Raw genomic sequence first — 20,890 nt, 5'->3', positions numbered from 1 at the left:
TGAGCTGCTTGTATATTTTGGAGATTAATCCTTTGTCAATTGCTTCGTTTGCAAATATTTTCTCCCATTCTGAGGGTTGTCCTTTCGTCTTTTGTTATGGTTTCCTTTGTTGTGCAAAAGTTTTCCAGTTTCATTAGGTCTTATTTGTTTATTTTTGTTTTTATTTCCATTTCTCTAGGAGGTGGGTCAAAACGATCTTGCTGTGATTTATGTCATAGAGTGTTCTGCCTATGTTTTCCTCTAAGAGTTTTATAGTCTTTGGCCTTACATTTCGATCTTTAATCCATTTTGAGTGTATTTTTGTGTATGGTGGTAGGAAGTGATCTAATTTTATTTTTTTACATGTAGCTGTCCAGTTTTCCCAACACCACTTATTGAAGAGGGTGTCTTTTCTCCATTGTATACTCTTGCCTCCTTTATCAAAGATAAGGGGACCATATGTGCATGGGTTTATCTCTGGGCTTTCTATCCTGTTGCATTGATCTATATTTCTGTTTTTGTGCCAGTACCATACTGTCTTGATTACTGTAGCTTTGTAGTATAGTCTGAAGTCAGGGAGCCTGATTCCTCCAGCTCCGTTTTTCGTTCTCAAGATTGCTTTGGCTATTCGGGGTCTTTTGTGTTTCCATACAAATTGTGAAATTTTTTGTTCTAGTTCTGTGAAAAATGCCATTGGTAATTTGATAGGGATTACATTGAATCTGTACATTGCTTTGGGTAGCATAGTCATTTTCGCAGTGTTGATTCTTCGAATCCAAGAACATGGTATATCTCTCCATCTGTCTGTATCATTAATTTCTTTCATCAGTGTCTTATAGTTTTCTGCATACAGGTCTTTTGTCTCCTTCATAGGTAGGTTCGGTATTTTATGCTTTTTGTTGCAATGGTAAATGGGAGTGTTTCCTTAATTTCTCTTTCAAATTTTTCATAATTAGTGTATAGGAATGCAAGAGATTTCTGTGCATTAATGTTGTATCCTGCTACTCTACCAAATTCATTGATTAGCTCTAGTAGTTTTCTGGTAGCACCTTTAGGATTCTCTGTATATAGTATCATGTCATCTGCAAACAGTGACAGCTTTACTTCTTCTTTTCCGATTTGGATTCCTTTTATTTCTTTTTCATCTCTGATTGCTGTGGCTAAAACTTCCAAAACTATGTTGAATAATAGTGGTGAGAGTGGGCAGCCTTGTCTTTTTCCTGATCTTAGAGGAAACGGTTTCAGTTTTTCACCATTGAGAATGATGTTGGCTGTGGGTTTGTTGTATATGGCCTTTATTATGTTGAGGTAGGTTCCCTCCATGCCTACTTTCTGGAGAGTTTTTATCATAAATGGGTGTTGAATTTTTTTTAAAGCTTTTTCTCCATCTATTGAGATGATGATATGGTTTTTATCCTTCGATTTGTTAATATGGTGTATCACATTGATTGATTTGTGTATATTGAAGAATCCTTGCATTTCTGGGATAAACCCCACTTGATCATGATGTATGATCCTTTTAATATGCTGTTGGATTCTGTTTGCTAGTACTTTGTTGAGGATTTTTGCATCTATGTTCATCAGAGATATTGGCCTATAATTTCTTTTTTTGTGACATCTTTGTCTGGTTTTGGTATCAGGGTGATGGTGGCCTCGTAGAATAAGTTTGGCAGTGTTCCTCCCTCTGCTGTATTTTGGAAGAGCTTGAGAAGGATAGATGTTAGCTCTTCTCTAAATGTTTGATAGAATTCACCTGTGAAGACATCTGGTCCTGGGCTTTGGCTTGTTGGAAGATTTTTAATTACAGTTTCAATTTCAGCACTTGTGATTGGTCTGCTTATATTTTCTGTTTCTTCCTGGTTCAGTCTCAGAAGGTTGTGCTTTTCTAGGAATTTGTCCATTTCTTCCAGGTTGTCCATTTTATTGGCATATAGTTGCTTGTAGTATTCTCTCCTTTGTATTTCTTCAGTGTCAGTTGTTACTTCTCCTTTTTCATTTCTTTTGTTTTTGTTTTTGTGGTACGCAGGCCTCTCACTGTTATGGCCTCTCCCGTTGCAGAGCACAGGCTCTGAACGTGCAGGCTCAGCGGCCATGGCTCATGGGCCCAGCTGCTCTGCGGCATGTGGGATCTTCCTGGACCGGGGCACGAACCCGTGACCCCTGCATTGGCAGGCGTACTCTCAACACTGTGCCACCAGGGAAGCCCCTCCTTTTTCATTTCTAATTCTGTTGATTGGAGTCTTCTCCCTTTTTTTCTTGATGAGTCTGGCTAAAGGTTTATCAATTTTGTTTATCTTCTCAAGCAACAAGCTTTTAGTTTTATTGATCTTTGCTATCATTTCCTTCATTTCTTTTTCATTTATTTCTGATCTGATCTTTATGATTTCTTTCCTTCTGTTAACTTTGGGGGGGGGGGGTTGTTGTTGTTCTTTCTATAATTGCTTTAGGTGTAAGGTTACGTTGTTTTTTTTGAGAATTTTTCTTGTTTCTTGAGGTAGGATTGTATTGCTATAAACTTCCGTCTTAGAACTGCTGCATCCCATAGGTTTTGGATCGTTGTGTTTTCATTGTCATTTGTTTCTAGGTAGTTTTTGATTTCCTCTTTGATTTCTTCAGTGATCACTTCGTTATTGAGTAGTGTATTGTTTAGCCTCCATGTGTTTGTATTTTTTACAGTTTTTTTCCTGTAATTGATATCTAGTCTCATAGCATTGTGGTCGGAAAAGATACTTGATACGATTTCAATTTTCTTAAATTTACCAAGGCTTGATTTGTGACCCAAGATATGGTCTATCCTGGACAGTGTTCCATGAGCACTTGAGAAGAAAGTGTATTCTATTGTTTTTGGATGGAATGTCCTAAAAATATCAATTAAGTCCATCTTGTTTAATGTGTCATTTAAAGCTTGTGTTTCCTTCTTTATTTTCATTTTGGATGATCTGTTCAGTGGTGGATGTGGGCTGTTAAAGTCCCTGACTATTATTGTGTTACTGTTGATTTCCCCTTTTATGGCTGTTAGCATTTGCCTTATGTATTGAGGTGCTCCTGTGTTGGGTGCATAAATATTTACAATTGTTATATCTTCTTCTTGGATTGATCCCTTGATCATTATGTAGGGTTCTTCTTTGTCTCTTGTAATAGTCTTTATTTTAAAGTCTATTTTGCCTGATATGAGAATTGCTTCTTCAGCTTTCTTTTGATTTCCATTTGCATGGAATATCTTTTTCCCTCCCCTCACTTTCAGTCTGTATGTGTCCCTAGGTCTGAAGTGGGTCTCTTGTAGACAGCATATGGACAGGTCTTGTTTTTGTATCCATTCAGACAGTCTGTGTCTTTTGGTTGGAGTATTTAATCCATTTACATTTAAGGTAATTGTCAATATGTACGTTCCTATTACCATTTTTTAACTGTTTTGGCTTTGTTTTGTAGGTCTTTTCCTTCTCTTGAGTTTCCTTCCCTTAGCATTTGTTGTAAAGCTGGTTTGGTGGTGCTGGATTCTCTTAATTTTTGCTTATCTATAAAGGTTTTAATTTCTCCATCGAATGTGAATGAGATCCTTGCTGGGTAGAGTAATCTTGGTTGTAGGTTTTTCCCTTTCATCACTTTAAATATGTCCTGCCACTCCCTTCTGGCTTGCAGAGTTTCTGCTGAAAAATCAGCTGTTAACCTTATGTTATTTGTTGCTTTTCCCTTGCTGCTTTTAATATTTTTTCCTTGTATTTTATTTTTGATAGTTTGATTATTAATGTGTCTCGGCATGTTTCTCTTTGGGTTTATCCTGTACGGTACTCTCTGTGCTTCCTTGACTTGATTGACTGTTTCCTTTCCCGTGTTAGGGAAGTTTTCGACTCTAATCTCTTCAAATATTTTCTCAAACCCTTTCTTTTTCTCTTCCTCTTCTGGGACCCCTATAATTCGAATGTTGGTGTGTTTAATGTCCCAGAGGGTCTGAGGCTGTCCTCAGTTCTCTTCATTCTTTTTTCTTTATTCTGCTCCCTGGCAGTTATTTCCGCGATTTTTATCTTCCAGCTCACTTCTCTGTTCTTCTGCCTCAGTTATTCTGTTATTGATTCCTTCTAGAGTATTTTTAATTTCAGTAATTGTGTTGTTCATCACTGTTCGTTTGCTCTTTAGTTCTTCTAGATCCTTGCTAAATGTTTCTTGTATTTTCTCCATTCTGTTTCCGAGATTTTGGATCATCTTTACTATCATTACTCTGAATTCTTTTTCAGGTAGGTTGCCTATTTCATCTTCATTTATTTGGTCTTGTAGGTTTTTACCTTGCTCCTTCATCTGTAACATAATTTTTTGTTGTTTCATTTTTTTTTTTTTTTTGATGGATGGTGCTATATTCCTGTCTTACTGGTTGTTTGGCCTGAGACATCCAGCAGTGGAGTTTGCAGGCAGTTGGATAGAGCTGTATCTTGGTGCTGAGAGGAGGACCTCTGGGAAGCCTCACTCCGATTGATATTCCCTGGGGTCTGAGGTTCTCTGTTAGTCCAGCAGTTTGGACTTGGAGCTCCCACCACAGGAGCTCGGGCCCGACCTCTGGCCTGGGAACCAGGATCCCACAAGCATGTGGCAGGCGAAGTAATGGTCCGCCAAAGACACGGACATCCAGATCCCTGGAACCACCTGGCTGGTGTGTGGCGATGGGGACCCAGAGCTGCCGGAGGGGCAGAGTGGCGGACTGGTGTCCTCAGGGTCAGAGCTGGGCCATCTGTGCCACCCGCACCACCCAGTGCTCCATGGACTCCGCCTGGGCTTGACAGGCATCTGTGTCCCGGATTCACGTCCGAGGTCACGGATTTACATCAGTGACTCCAGTTTTACGTCTGAGGCACCCAGTTTACGTCCGAGGCCCCGGTTTTACACCCTGCATGTTTTTTTATGTTACTAGAATAGAGATCTTAGTTTAGCTGACTCTAGAAGGGTTATGACTATCTAGCATTAAAAATGAACAAATAAAACTATTCATCCGTAGCGTGACGCAGTTGTGGGACTCCAGGGTCCCAGGAGTTTCCTAGTGTTTTGAGCATCCGAGTGTAGGCTAAATGACAGTTTGGTGCTCAGAATGTGTCTGACCCTCAAAGTGCACTTCACCAGCCAAGGAGAAGATCACTTACCTTTGTTTTTTGTGTTTTTGATTTTTAGCAGGTTCTACCCCCCAACCTCCTTAACTAGTAAAAAGAATATAGAACTATAACATGAGCAAAGGATACTGGGGCGCCCATTTACTGAAAGACTGTTTGGATTTTTATGGAATTGGTGTCTTGGTTGTTTTTCTTCTGCTGCTGCTTTTAAATAAGTAAGGGCGAGAGTCTGTGTATGGTGTGGTTGGCAGAGCACCAGTCTCCATGTGAGAAGACCTAGTCCTCCCTCTGGTATTGTTACCTTGCTGTTTTACCTTGGAGAAACAACTTAACCTCTCTGATCCTCTGTTTTCTCATTTCTTAAGAGAAGGAGGGTGGGCCAAATGTGTCTCAGAGATTCCTTTACACAGTAGAATTGGAGTATATGAGAAGGGTTCAGGGATGATCACCTAGACTGTTGGTCTGCACCTGAGGGCGTGGGGAGATAGCAGAGGTGGAGAATATGCAGCCCTGGGGTTAGTAATTATGGGGAAATTGAGTTGAAGGGGTCAGCACTGTGCCCAGTAACAAATTTTCTTCTACCCGTTAGTCTATAAATAGATGTACAAAATCTCTAATGAGGCTCCCTGGGAGTGGAGAAATCACAATAAATTTCGTCACCCCGGGTCCAGGGTTTGGTGGTCCAGTGTGATCACAGAGCCCTGCCTGAAAGAAAAAGGCTAGCTCTTCCAGAGTTTCTTCTAACCTGTCTTGTTACGAATTCCCAGAGGAACCTTTGAGTTGCAACAAACTCTGGATGTGTATGTTCCAAAAGGCCATCTTCTGCACAACCAGAGTTGGTACGGACATGGCGCCTGGGGCTCCCAGGCCCCTGGCAGAGGCCAGCGCAGCATTGGACCTCAGCAGGCTCAGCCACCACCTCTTTCCTCAGGTTGGCCTGGGGATTTGTTTTTGTCCTTCCAGATCTTTTTTTAACCTTTAAAACAACAACAACAACAATAACAACTCTGGACATTCCCTTATGGTCGGCCTGGTAAATTAATCTGTCTTACAAATACGGAGCTCCATGGACCAGCCTTGACACTGTCTCTTCTCTTCTCTGACGCAGAGCCATCACGCTGGAGAACCAGCTGGTGATCCTGGCAGCGACAGCCAGCGACGCAGGGGCTTACTACGTGCAGGCTGTCAACGAGAGGAACGGGGAGAACAAGACCAGCCCGCTCATTCACCTGAGCATAGCAGGTGAGTGACAAAATCCCACATGGTCATTGTGAAAGCAGTGAATTCTGGATTTAATTAATAACCACCATCTCATGGGGCATTTTTCAATAAATCTTACCTCTCTGGGTTAGTGGTTACGGTTCAGTATTGATCCAATGTCTATAGTTGCTTTCTTTGAACTGATAGGCAGAAAATGTGAATCTGACCAGTAATTCTAAATGCAGGATCTTATTTGTTTGGGGGAATTTGAAATAACATTTTTGCTTTTGTACTCTGCTAATGTGTATGGTTTTTAACAACAACAAAACATCTTTTGGCTTATAAGGAGTTGTATCCATGAAACTTGAGACTCGATTAGGCCACAGGTTATGTTTCTTTTACTTTAATGAAAAAAAAAAATCTTTGAGAAAATATATATACTAAGTTGTGTTAAAATTAGGAGTATATCTTAAGAGTATCTAAAAGCCCAGATCATGAAGAAACTACACACACATCACAGTTAAATGTTCAGTTAATTTAAGGATGTTTTGGTTTGAGGCAACTTAGTTTAAATATTTGGCCTTTGAAAGAAGGCTCCAGAAATTCTACTAGGAAGAGTTGATTGCCGGAGAAGGGGGACATGACCAGAAGCAAGAACTCGGAGCCAAAAGAGAGCAAAAGGTGCATCTCAGAGATGCCACCAAATGTCTGCTGCGTGACGCTTCATGGTATGAAATGCAGTGATTATGCTGTTGAGAAAATACAGTTGGGAAATGGTCATGGTAGATTTCAAAATATTATTATCATGTCATACAAGAGTGAGTTAAGTGGATTTGTCTGTATAGTGGTAGGTGTCATGTTTTTAAAAACCACCTTGAAAGAATGGCTTTCCCCTTCGGGTAGTTTGAAAAGTTTTGTTTCATATGCGGGATAGACCGCAGTGTTTGCTTCTCCTGGTCCTTGAGGGATACAGTTGCTTTAGGCCTAACAGAGTTTACTGGGTGAACAGCACCATGGTCAGGAGACGGTGGGCATTAACTGTGTGTGCTCCCACATGCCCCGCACCTGCCCGGCAAGTGCTCCTAGGTGGCCACCACCCTGCCACCAGCTCCTAATTTCTAGGAGTTGAGTCCTCAGCCCCAGACCACAGGCGGTGCAGATCTGGCCATCAGCGGGGCCTTTGCGGTACTTTGGAGAGTTGTGTCCATCGATTAGGTGTAGGGCTCACAGAGTCCAGTGCATGTTGTACTGCTATTTAAAGGACCCTATGAATCAAGAATCATAGTAGAAAAAGAATGTGATTTATGGAGATTTTTCAGTATTAATAAATAAAATAAATAAAAGATGGAGATTTTGTTATTAAATATATTGTGATAATTTTAATGACTTCCAACTTTTATAATTAGAGCCATTTATTCTGTTTAGCAAATCTGATTCAGCACTCAGTTGTAATATACATACCAGGATAATAATAGGTCAAATTGGTGGAATTCTGAGTCAGAAACACAAAAATTGACCTTAGTCTATTAGAAGAGGGGGAAAAAAATTCCACAAATATTCTGGTTAACTTGATGCTAACATCACGAAGGTATGAAATAGTCTGCACCTAGTAGTTTCCTACATGCCTACTCTACAAAGCCAGTAGAAAATAAAACGAATACAGTGAATTTGTAAGTTGCCGTACTAACACCATACCATGCGTTAGATAATTGGAATATGTAAATTTTTAATAATTTCAGTTTCTAACCAAGAAGCATATTGGAAGCAGCTCATAAATATTATAATTAACTGCCTTGCATTTCGTTCCCTTGTGTAGTTTTATCTTTTCATTGGCACTGGGTAAAATGTGTAGAAGGTGAGATATAAAGAAGCTGATGGTATGCACGGACTTATTTTAAATCTTAGGAGAAAACCTGCATTCTGTCCCCGTCTGTGTTCTTTGCTTTTTATGGGGACCAGGTAAAATGTGACAAGTAAGGAGGTTGAGGAAACGGCCTTATTTGAATTCTTGGGTGAACCTCACTGTTGATGTGTTAGATTTACCTGAAATTTAAAGGGCACCCAATCATGCATTTTCTCACTAAAATTCTATTTTGAAAACCTCTAAAGATCAGAAATCTTGATAAATCTGCAGAAAACCCCAGAATTGATTATTTATTTATTTTTTTAAATAGTCTCTTTTTAAAAATTTTATTTATTTATTTTTGGCTGCGTTGGGTCTTCGTTGCTGTGCGTGGGCTTTCTCTAGTTGCGGCGAGCGGGGGCTGCTCTTTGTTGCGGTGTGCGGGCTTCTCATTGCGGTGGCTTCTCTTGTTGTGGAGCACGGGCTCTAGGCACGTGGGCTCAGTAGTTGTGGCCCACGGGCTCTAGGGCGCAGGCTCAGTAATTGTGGCGCACGGGCTTAGTTGCTCCGCGACATGTGGGACCTTCCCGGACCAGAGATCGAACCCTGGCAGGTGGATTCTTAACCGCTGCGCCACCAGGGAAGTCCCTGTTTATTTATTTTCATTTTTATTTACTTATGTTTTCATCTTTTCGGCCATGCTACTTGGTTTGTGGGATGTTAGTTCCTCCACCAGGGATTGAACTCTTGCACCCTGTGGAGAGTGGAGGCTCGAGTCCTAACCACCGGACTGTTAGGGAATTCCCCAGAATTAATTGTTTAAATTTGCTCCTTTCTGGACTGCAACGAACGCTGTAAGGGCGGAAACTGCAGTTCAGGACTTCCCTGCCAGCACCATGTGAGGCTGTGAAATATGGAGGGTGCACAACCCCACCAGATTTATTATGAAATTAGATACTCTCAAGACCTATTCATGCAGGTAGTAAGATGCAGTGTGTTCTGCAGGCTTAGACATCTTTTTTTTTTTTTCTAATGTAGGCTTTGTAAAAACACCAAACAAGATTGATGAAAAACTTAAAAAACTTGCCAGCCAGCAATTCTGAAGAATCTAAAGATATTACAGCCAATTATCATTTAACAATGATAAATTTTCCCTTGGCATCAGGAGAATAAAGTAGGGAACATTTCTGTAGTGAATACGATCAAGGTGGTAGGGTACTGGAAATTAAATTCCTGGTGGATTGCACTGTAATTAATTTAAAAGTGGAAAGTGCTACGTGGCCCACCTCTTGTTTGCAGTCGTCATAATAAACTGTTCCTCCTGCAGGGACAGCCTAGTGTCGAGGTGGAGTAGCACCCAGGGCCAGCCTTGCCTCGAAACATCAAAGTGCGTGATGCTCTATCCCCCAGCTGACAGGAGGAGATGACAGATTTTCCCAAACACCTGTGTACTTGAGAGTTCAAAACCTCACCACCTTTTCAGCTGCTGAATATTCTGGCTGCACTTGAAGCTTATGGGAAGCAAAAGATAAAGACGGTTGAGATAAAAATAAAGAAAAATTTTAAAAAGCATGACAATTAGAAGTGAAATGCAGCCCCGTCATGGTACCGCCTGCTGTTTTGTGCATTATTATCCCTTAACTTCCCCCCACCCCCGCCCTTTTATGTGGTTAAGAGGGTAAGTTACAGCATGTTCTACCAGGTATTTCCTGTCGGGAAGGAGAGGACTGCTCTGAGCTATCCGTTCTCCTGCTCCCAGTGAAAGCTTGCCACCATCGCAGGGGTGGATTCACTTTGAAGTTTTAATGTGACGTGAAGCCAGCAGATGTTCAGGCCATAGGTGGGACTGCTGAAGCACCCTGCATGAATTTTTCATCGCTGGCTCCCGTGGCTCAGCTGCACACCAGAAAAAGAATGGGATGAATTCGCCTGAGAGTACACATTTCCATTCTGAGGTCAAACTCAGGCAAGCTTTATACACCTGTCAACCTGTTTTTGGTTTTCACTTTAAAGATTTTACATTGAGTTAACTTGTGTGGATCAGGTCTTCCAAACTGAATTAATATGTAAATGAGAGTTTCCTTTTGAAGATGAGAAGAATTCTGTACAGTGATTAACTAATTATTGTTTAAATGCCATTGTACATACCTTAGACACATCATCAGCTCTGACCCAATCTTCGGAATGTCCAGCGTAATGAGATTCTCTGCTGGAGATGAAGCTTAAATTAGAAAAGAAATGACTGCCTCTCTCCTTCCTGCGTTTTTTTGCCTCTCTCATTTTAATGTCTGCTCCTCAAACAACATTTGCAGATGGGGTATCATTTCAACTGATCCTCCTTCAGGCTGGCAAACCCTTGCTTTCAGTTCTGACGACCACTTAACATTCTTTTGTCCTCTATAATTCTAATTTAACCGCAGACCTCATGTATGGTTAGTAGTTGAAAGTGAATTCCTGAGAATAATGTCTAGGAGCAGTCGTCCAAGAGGACTGCCCTGTAAAACATGGCTTTTGTGTGCCCGGATAAATTTCTGTCTTATTTTCTTCATGCTTCTAACATTATAGGGAGAGAAGGGCCAGGCATAAAAGCCTTTCAGTTTTTCTTTGACATGAATTGGATGGCCAAAGCCATAGGAACGGTTTGAAGTGTTATTAAAGAGCAGTCCTGAGACAGTGTCTATATTATAAATGACCAATTTCAGATCCAGCTATGGCTTTATAGGGTAAATGGTACTTTACTGCCAGAATTTTCAGAAACATAAGCAGGAAGTGTACGTTACAGTAGAATGATGAGTTTAATCGTTTAGCATGCGTTGACCTGCTAAGTAGGGTATGTAATGAAGCATAAGACATGCTCTGCCCAGACCTCCCGGAGCTGGTTATGGAAGGAGCTAAGTCTAGGCTGTGGTCTCTGAAGCCTTTTTATAGGCACACCATCAGTAAGGAAGCCTTGACATTCACCCCTGGTATATGCATACTGAGCTGTTTATAAAGTATGAGTGTTTAGCTATCATACAAAAAGGTGAAATACTGAAAGGTGAGAAATAAACAGCATCTTGTTAATCATGAAAGTTTCATTCTATCTTTAGTTCATGTCTCACAGCAAATACACAGTTTGTGAATGAAAATCCATACTTTACTTCGTCTTCCTGATAGTTTTTCTCTGGACAAGTTCTTCCAACATCTGATTACAGAGGACCATTTGTCCTGGAACGTGGCTGATGAAGAGCACAGGTGTCAATGTTGCCATTTGTGTCTGTGTCGCTCATTTGTGCTAGACTTGTGAGTAACTCACATCCGTGATTTCTTCCCATGTGTACTTTTGTATCCAGTTATCTACCCTGTGAGAGTTAGTTTAGTTAAAACTAAGTACACAGATACGTAAATCCACCTACCGGGGCAAAAGTGAAACCACAGCCCATTGGAAAGTTCTGAAAGCAAACAGATGTAGGAAGGCATCCTATGCACCTTGAAAATGAGAATTTTTAGATGTCCCTTGGGGCAGCTTGCATGCAAAATGTGACGGAGCCATCCCACTGATAGACCCCATCTGCATTAGGGATTTGTTTTCTTCTTATGGTTTCAGTTCCAAGACAGGAATGAAAATGCCAGTCCTAATAGTTTGTTTCCGAACCCAATGTATGTATAAACGGTGGTGAATGAGGTTCAGGAGAAGAGCACAGCTGGGGATTCTCAGCCAGACTTGAGAAAAAAACGACAAAGTGATTAAAAAATAATGAGGCCCCAATTCTCTTCCCACCTCCACAAGACAAAACTGGGTTATTTTTGTTTTCTACTCATGTTCTTTCCATGGAATTCCCATCTCTCCTCATCGCAGTCTGTCTTTCTTTTCCCCTCTGTGACTTATTTCAGCCTGATTTCACCCTTGGTAAATCTTAGGGCATCGGGTTAAACCGTGAATTGTAGTTTGCCCTCAACTTTTGACACATTTGGGATGCCCAACGTCCTCACTCTCCCAAAGCAGCACTCTTCAGATCGGGCTATGAGTGCCTCTCAGGGTGCACACAGGTCTCCAAGAGGGTAAGCAGGCACGTATAATCCTCAGGACATCTGTCTCCAGGTGATTTCTTACACACTTTCTAAAATCAGATCATCCTGGGAATTAATTCCCTGGCGGTCCAGCGGTTAGGACTTGACGCTCTCACTGCCGAGGTCCAGGTTCAATCCCAGGTTGGGGAACTAAGATCCTGCAAGCTGCAGCAAGGCCAAAAATAATAATAATAAATTAAAAAATTAAAAAAATTAAAATCAGATCATCCTGAGGATGCCTGTGTGTCAGGGGGCTCTTCTCTTATGGGCACATGTCACATCCATCCCATATCTTTAGTACAGGCATTATCTGAGGCTACAAACTTCCAGGTGCCAAACAAAGGGAAAATTCTAAATATCAGTGTCAGAACTGGGAAAGTGAAGTGCTCTAGTAACTGGGAAATAAATCATTTTATAAATCGGGAGTCTTCAATTCCCTGCTGTCTACCAAATGAGGCAACACCCAAATGCATTGTCAGCTGACATTTTATTACAGATAATTTCTGGTGATTGATTGCTAAGTGATAGAAAGTCCCCTTTCTCTTAGGAGAAGACATTTCCAGCCCACCTGCAGTTTGGAGCCACTGACTAACTCCACTCAATGTGGAGTAGAAGGGAGTGTGTCACTTCCAGGCCATGTGTTTAAGAGCCAGCAAGTCACCTTCATGCTCTGCCTTCCCCCCGGGGCCCACAGTGGCCGGGCCACACATGGAGATGGTAGAGCCGCCAGGCAGAAGCTGCCCAGAGGCTGAATTAGTGCATGGAAAGAACAGCCCTGGAGAATCACCCCGGCTGAATGGGACTCGATACAAGTGCGAAATAAAACTTGGTGTGCTAAGCACTGAGATTTCAGGGTTTATTTGTTATTGGAACAAAAAGTGGTCTATCCTAACTAATAAATTACCCTGTGACTTTTGGTATACTCGGAGGTGTTAAAACAATTAAGAGAGATTTCGGTAACAAAATTCCCTTCATTCTCATCTACTTTTTGCTATGAGCAAAATTTCCCAGCAGTTATTTCTACAAAAAAGAAAAGTAGGATTAGAATTAGGGTAAACTTTGCATCCGTCTCATGGAGAGATGCATTTCCAGTGATTTTTTTTCGTTTATATATAATATTCATCAAAATTTGTTATACATGTATTTATCTTTTATAGACTGCATATAATTATTGTAGCAATAACTCAATCCAAGAGGGTTTTTTTTTTAACCCCAGAGTCATATGGTTGCTGGGAATTTTTAATTTATATATATACTTTTTTCAGAGGCTATGATAGGATGATCAATAACATACTTTGAATCCTTAAATATAGTAGATTAAGATAAAATTCTGTGGGAGGAGTAGAATGGAAATACCAGTTCAGGAAGAAAAACAGAAATGATGTAAACTTTCTGATATTAAAAACTAGTGCTTGTTCATGTATTGTTTAAATGAGTGATGCTGTGTATCAAATCCTTAGACCTACTCTATCAAATATTTAGGTTCCTTTGGATACATATAAAAGAGTGCTGCAGTCGTTTATATTACTAAAATATACTAGAATATTAAAATACACTGGATATTATATTCTTTGCAGTTCTTCAAATCTGTGTTGAAAACCTTTATATGTCACCTTGAACTGTGGAAGTGATAGTTTTAGGTGACATAAGAGCAAAGCTGTTCTAAGCTATATCAGATTTGATGAGAATTTACAAATAAGCTGTTAAGTGATTCCCCAAGGGCATAGGTAGAGGAAGGGCACTGGTGCTCTTTGAGCTGGTGACAGGCGTTCATGTGCACCTTCCTTCCACGTTAGCCCGGTGCCTTAATGACCAACCTGTTTCAAAGCTGAGGGCACCAAGGCCCTAAGTTAGGTTAGTGATGGAAAATCCCAAGAATAGTAAATGGGGAGCTGAGAATTCAAGTCAAGGTTTATTTGCCTCCCAAACCCCCTCGTTTCTCCTGGAAGGAGGCTGGGCGAGCCCTTGGTGCCAACACGTGTACAGATGAGGGAAGTCCAAGGAAAAGGCCAAACTCAGGAAGAGTAGCGTCCTCCGAGTCAGCCCTCCTTTTGCACTGGAGATTCTCCATCAAGGGCTCTTACACACCCGGCCTCAGAGGAGCTTGGCTGTGCTTTAAAAAGCGAGAGCTTCTGTGTTGATGCCAGAACTCAACTTTAACAATTTCTCCAAACCACCTCCCCTCCTGCCGCTTTGTTAACCATACCAATTTAAATGATTATATTCAGATATTTAATCAGAGGACTCTTTTAATTGTGGCAGTTTTAGAACTGTAAATAGAAGTAACCCTAATGACTTTTACCCTTGGCTCTGGATCCAGTCTTCAGCCACATCCTGAATTTAGGTGACTGAGAATTTAAGATCATTTCACTCTAGGCTCATAATATGGAAGCATAACATTTCAAACCTTATATGGAGAGTGACTCAACATTTTAACTTACTCATGCAGTAAGTATCTTCCTAGCTCTGATCACTTTGGATATTACATTCACCAATGTACTTTGTCTGATTTCTCTGACACTCTAATTGATATGGAAGGATAAGAAATTTTTAGAGGGCACACACAACGGGGATAGAAAACTGAATTTTCCTTACAACCATTTTATGAACTTTAACATCTATTCTTTATACATCTTGTTTGGGGAAACCTCAAGCAAAGTAATGGTTATCGGCTGAGATGAGACCCACAGAACTAGTCGTTAGTTGTAAATACAATTTTCTCAGTCACTGAATACAAATGACGCACACTTCCCAGTGCTCTTTCCTTTTATGAATGAGTTCAATATTCTGAATCTGTTAATTCAGAGACATCTGGTTAGCTTCTCTTCCTTAAGAGTTTTTGAGGTTTTTGAACTCCAGCTTGTAGATTATTTATATTGCAGAATTGTTTTCAATTTTTAAAATCATGTTGAAAGTCCTTAATCTGGTTGCTGCTTTGTGTATGCAGCCTGACATTTGGTCACCTTCTGATAACAGCTGAGAGCTACCTTTACCACTTAGTCATAATGTTTTATTACTGATCACAATAAATGATGTTCTAGAAGGCTCTTATAGAAGGCAATTACAGCAGGTAAGTAAAATTGGAGATCTTTGCACAGTAGCTGAGAATATTAAATCAAGCCTTAAGAAAATTGTTTAAAGTATTGTTAAAGTGAAAGTCCACTTAGCTCCTGTGAAGACCATTACCAGATCCAAAGTGCTGGATTCCCCACTTTTCCAAGAACACTTTGATTCTGAGATGTAGAGGGGTGGGATAGGGAGGGTGGGAAGGAGACACAAGAGGGAAGAGATATGGGGATATATGTATATGTATAGCTGATTCACTGTGTTATACAGCAGAAACTAACACACCACTGTAAAGCAATTATACTCCAATAAAGATGTTAAAAAAAGATGGAATTTATATCAGAAATAATAGAAGCCAGGAATTTATCTTAAGATGTAGACTCTTTCTGTGTTCCGATTAGTGAGTTCTTAGCAATGGTCTCTGCCTGTGAGTCTCTGTTATTTCAGGTAATTATTCTGCTTATACCCTCTTACCTTTTATGATCTTCAGAAATATCCTCCTTGGCACAAAATCAGTTCCCACAGTCAGAGCCTAGTGTAGCTCTATATGTGGCAAAGCAGGTCATCAGAGAGTGTAAGAAATGTGACTTTTGATTGTCAGTGTAACTTGCAGTTGGCCCGGGAATATCTGGCAAGTGTAGCTTCTTAAGGTGGATTCTGAGGACTATTATTTTGCATAGTTTTATAAAGTCATAAAAAAGTGAGCTGGGGATTTTCTGGTTCACCTTAGTCATAGACATGAATGACCCCCTGGCGAGTCTGAAGGCCGCACTGTGTGATTTTCCGAGGGAACAAGATACAAGCAAAAACCCAGAAGTACATAAACTCTAGTGAAAGACTTGAAAGAATGACTATTTTTTTCATTTTGGTCCCCAACTTGGACTTCGGAGTAGGAGTTAGAACTTGAAAAGAAATGTCAGTGGTGGCAACGCATTCAGCTGACCCCGTGGAGTGGGTTGTTTGTTTGTTTGCTTGCCTGTTTTACTGATAATGGAGTTTGTTGAGCTGCGTCCCATCTGGTATTAAGTGGCCCACACTATGCTTCTCCTTTCACTTTCCTTGAAAGATTGTTGCACACGCTAATATATCTCCCTGTCAGTGTGTCACTCCATGGCTATATCAATTCAGACAGGGCTGAATCACACAAAGATTTGCTCTCATTTGGGGAGGTTTCCAGCACAAATGTGCTCCAGAATTCAGCCTTCTGCCTTTCCATTCCTTAAGACTTTGGGAAGCACACTGATTAGTCAGAATGATTTATGTATAAAAACCATACAAAGAGGTTGACCTTTGGTTATTAGCTCATTTAAGAGAGTTTCAGGGGGTTCACATGGCTTTGGTCTACTCAGGAAGACCAAACCGAATAGAGAAAATGGCCTCAGAAAAAAATTATGCAAAAATATTACTGTCATAAAGAAATATAAAATGAATAGGAAATATTTAGAGCCTTTCATTTCTTTGTTCATTTGAGTTACAACCAAAAAAATTATGACAGAAAGCATGTTCTTGATGAAAATCAAGGCAACAGTTCTGCTTCCTTGAACTCTGTACTGGCATTGAGATTAGCTGGATTGTATCCACCTCTGAAGTCTGCACCTGAAGGACTGGATATGAAACCATTGTGCCTCCACTGGCTTCTGTGTTAATTGGTTGGTACCACTACCATGTGGGCATGGTGGTCATTAAGTATTTTGAATATCACCCTAGCCTGGAAGAACACTCAAGGATGCATAGAAAAGTAGCCTTATCATGACTATGGGAACAGCTTGCATACTTCTCTGTTCTGGAGTCACCCCCTACACCATTTCTGTGTTCATCCCTGTACATCTGAGGAAAAGCAGTCAGAAGTGCTGCAGGGTCGTTTCCTTTGACTTTTAGGGTCTTCGTGTCTCATTTTTGTTCCAAAATGTGTAACACCCCCCCCCCCATTTAAAAAAATTCGGATTTCCTTTCTGGTATTTTGTTCAGAAACACTGAGCATCTCATATCTACCAGGCATTATGCTTGACACTGAGGAAACTAAATGAATGAGACACATGGTTCTTGCCTTTCCTGAGCTTGCTTTTTCTTGAGGAGAGGCAGATCCATGAACAAATGACAAGAATACAGTGTGTTAAATGCCAAATGAAACGGACTTCGGTGGAAAATGTGGAAGCACAGGCAAGGGAGCAATTAATTTTGCTTCCGAGGTCAGAAGAGCATTGTTAGCAGAACTTTCACCTTCCCTTTCACGTATGGAGAGATGCGGCACCAGTGAGATAATTAAGAAGAGATCTGGCCTAGGACGGTGCTCGGTGTGACTGAGGACCATTGTAACTTCTGTCCTGTTGTCTGGTCCCCTGGTCTCCACTTTGAGTGTCGCCCAGCAAGTCGGCATCTCCTACAACCTCATCTTTTTATGTGTACTGTCTTATCTCCACCAGAACGGAAGTTCCACGAGGCCAGGGATTTTTGTCTGTTTTCCCACGCAGCTAGAAGAATACATGAAAAGTAATAGGGACTCCGTAAAGACTCATTCAGTGAATGAATGAAGCAATTAGGAACCAAATGCATTGCTTTTTTTCCTGTCTTCATTCTTCACCCTGTGCAATGGGCCACTATTTGTACTCTCCTATTCTTGATCTCTCCCCACCTTTGGCTTCTCAGGTACCTTCTCACTGACTGTGTTCTTGTTCTCCCTCCAGCTCCTTTTCTTTGGGTGTTTCTTGCTCTTTTTGGTTCTCCTTACCCCCACGTGTGAGGACTCTGCATTGTCTAGTCCTTGGGTGCAATGTTTCATTTGTTTTTCTGCTGTTTACTTCTCCTTGGAGGACTCATTGGTTCTGTGACTTTAAGTATCACCTTTGGTCAAATGTTCTCTCCAGACATTTCTCAGTGTTCAGTCCTTGCGAAGTGGAAAGTTGGATGAATCATTTCAAGTCCACTGTGACTCTAAAATCCTGATTATCTTCTGAGTTTTTAAGTTCTTTGCCTGATTTAGTAAAGATGCCCTAAAATGGGAGACTTGCCCCTGTGCACCTCTTCAGTTATTGACTTTTCTCTGTTTAGTGACTTTGTTTGGTTCACTGGTCTCCGGCTTCGCTCTGTGTCTGTCTCTCCCTCATCCAAGAGATTATGCAGCCCCTGGTGACAGGGGACAAAGCTCGCCCGTCTGACCCAGTGGTCGGGACGTCGGGCCCTGAGAACAGAATCCGTGGCGTTGCTGGACATTTTCACTTGGGAATTAAATTAGCCTGTGTGTCCTTGAACTCCCTGCCCCAAGGCAGGTTCTTCTTCTCAATTCCATACAAAGTTATCTCACTGCCTTTCTGTGTCCCCAGCTCTCACCTATCCCAAAACATGTACTAAGTCCCGGATTCTTCCAGAATGTTCATCCATCCGTCATCCATTATTTCCTTCATTCAGCATATACTTATTGAGTACTTGGTAAGTGCCAGCACTATGCTGGGCATTGAGAATATACTGATGGTCGAGGCAGACTGGTTTCTGCCATCAGAGCCTACTTTGGTGGGACGGGAAGACAAGCAAAAGCACGTTTAATATGGGCAAGTTGGGGAATGGGGGTTTTCCCACACATCCTGAGTTTCCGCCACTTCCATTTCTAATCCTTTGCCTGCTATAACAATAGCGTTGGTAAAGGTAGAGTTAATATATGCAAAATGTGTGTTGAAACAACACTTTAAAAAAAAATAATTTTTAAAATTTATTTATTTTTGGCTGCATTGGGTTTTCGTTGCTATGCGCGGGCTTTCTCCAGTTGCAGCGAGCGGGGGGGTTACTCTTCGTTGGGGTGCACGGGCTTCTCATTGCGGTGGCTTCTCTTGTTGCGGAGCACAGGCTCCAGTAGTTGCAGGATGCGGGCTCAGTAGTTGTGGCTCACGGGCTCCAGAGCACAGTCTCAGTAGTTGTGGTGCACGGGCTTAGTTGCTCCGCGGCATGTGGGATCTTCCCGGACAAGGGCTCAAACCCGTGTCCCCTGCATTGGTAGGTGGGTTCTTAACCACTGCACCACCAGGGAAGTCTCTGAAGCAACTTTTGAAAAGAGTTCACAATGGTTCTTATTTATATGACTATTAGTGTGGGCTTTTATGGAGAGAATATGGAAAATTTTCAAGAGATGGATTATGTCGGAAATAAATACAACAAGTCAGTGGAATTATAGCCTTCAAGCCGTAGGCGTCATTATTCTCATGAGTGGGGCCCTTCTGCGGGCAAAACTGACTGAGCTGTGTGAAATAACGCAGCGCTCGTGCTCTGCAAGCCCCGTATGTCAGACGGTAATTTAAAAAACGAGTTGCTTTACCAATGGACTATTAAAATAAGTTCTTCATCTCTAAGCCATTCAGTATGTGATTTGTAGAAATTGATTTCCTCACAACTTATGTATAAGTTATATACATAACTTATATACGCATACATAAAGTAACTTAGATATATAAGTTAAGACTCTTGTATTAGCTCAGGCTGCCATAACAAGATACCACAGACAAGGCAGCTTAAATAACTTTTATTTTCTCATAGTTCTGGAGGCTGGAACTCCAAGAGCCAGGTGCCAGAGGGTTGCTTTCTGGTGAGACCTCTCTCCCTGCTTGCAGAGGGCTGTGTTCTCTGTGTCCTCTGGGCACCCATGGGGAGAGGGGGAAAGGCAGGAGGGTAGAGAGAGCGAGGGATGGAGAGATGGCTGGCGTCTTTTCCTTCTCTAATAAGTACACCAGTCCTGTCAAATAGGGGCCCAGCCTTGTTACCTCATTGTACCTTAATTACCTCCTTAGAGGCTCTGTCTACAAATCCAGTCACAAGGGGGTTAGGGCTTCCACATATGGATTTTAGGGGGACACAGTTCAGTCCATAACCACTCCCCATTCCTTCGTCCTCTTGTGGCTTCTTTCCTAGGGTATTACTCTATATCAGAAGTCCAAACTAGCCATTTGTGGGATATGTTTACTCCTTGACTGTGTTGCCTTTAGCCTGCACAATACCTTAAAAATACATGAGCCGGTATTTAAAAGTGGAGAGAAACTTTTCTGGCTTCAAAAACTATTTGACGAATTGGCCACCTCCCCAGTTTGAACCGTTTGTTTAGTTGAGCTCATCCTCCTGAGGCAGAGGCTCTAGTCTTCCTGTGGAGCACACTGGTCTTTGTTTTGGGAAAACATTCATTGTGGAATGTGAAATTATTGCAGATGTAGAGCTATGTGAGGGGCAGGTGTTTTAGAGGAGAGATTAAGGTTCTTCGCTCTTGAGGTAATTGGGTGTTTGTGTTGACGGCCCTCTTCTTTGGAGAGAAATGTTTCTGAATCTTACGTTGGTTCTTTCACATTAGCTGCTGAGCTGGGAGCATTTGCGCCATGACCTATGAGCCAGTAGGAGTTTCTGTGATGATGGGGATCTTCTCTATTTGAACTGTACAGTGTGGTGGCCAGTACCTGCATGGGGCTATTGAGTACTTGAAATGTGACCAGTGCCATTGAGAAAGTGGAATTTTAATTTTATTAATTTCAATTTATTTTAATTTTAGTACCCCACGTGTCCAGAGACTACCATATTAAACAGGACAGTTCTGTACGAATGCCTAACACTCTGTGTACAAAAAGGACTCCCGGGGCTTCCCTGGTGGCGCAGTGCTTGGGAGTCCGCCTGCCGATGCAGGAGACGCGGG

The 20,890-nt window shown here is 41.4% G+C and overlaps 1 protein-coding gene across 1 annotated transcript in view; it reads left to right on the top strand.

Annotated features, from left to right (window-relative positions):
* Positions 1-6,180: 6,180 nt before the first annotated feature.
* Positions 6,181-20,890, top strand: part of SDK1 (sidekick cell adhesion molecule 1) — a gene marked incomplete at its 5' end in the record, with an annotated part of 365,000 nt that continues 350,290 nt past the window's right edge. Inside the window, one exon of the mRNA XM_007447090.1 lies at positions 6,181-6,314. Within this exon, the coding sequence (XP_007447152.1) occupies positions 6,181-6,314 (134 nt within the window). The remainder of the gene's footprint in view (positions 6,315-20,890) is intronic.

Source organism: Lipotes vexillifer, unplaced genomic scaffold (genome assembly GCF_000442215.2).
Source record: "Lipotes vexillifer unplaced genomic scaffold, Lipotes_vexillifer_v1.1 scaffold625, whole genome shotgun sequence".
Taxonomy (NCBI): Eukaryota; Metazoa; Chordata; class Mammalia; order Artiodactyla; family Lipotidae; genus Lipotes; species Lipotes vexillifer.
This window is presented reverse-complemented; position numbering and strand designations above follow the sequence as displayed.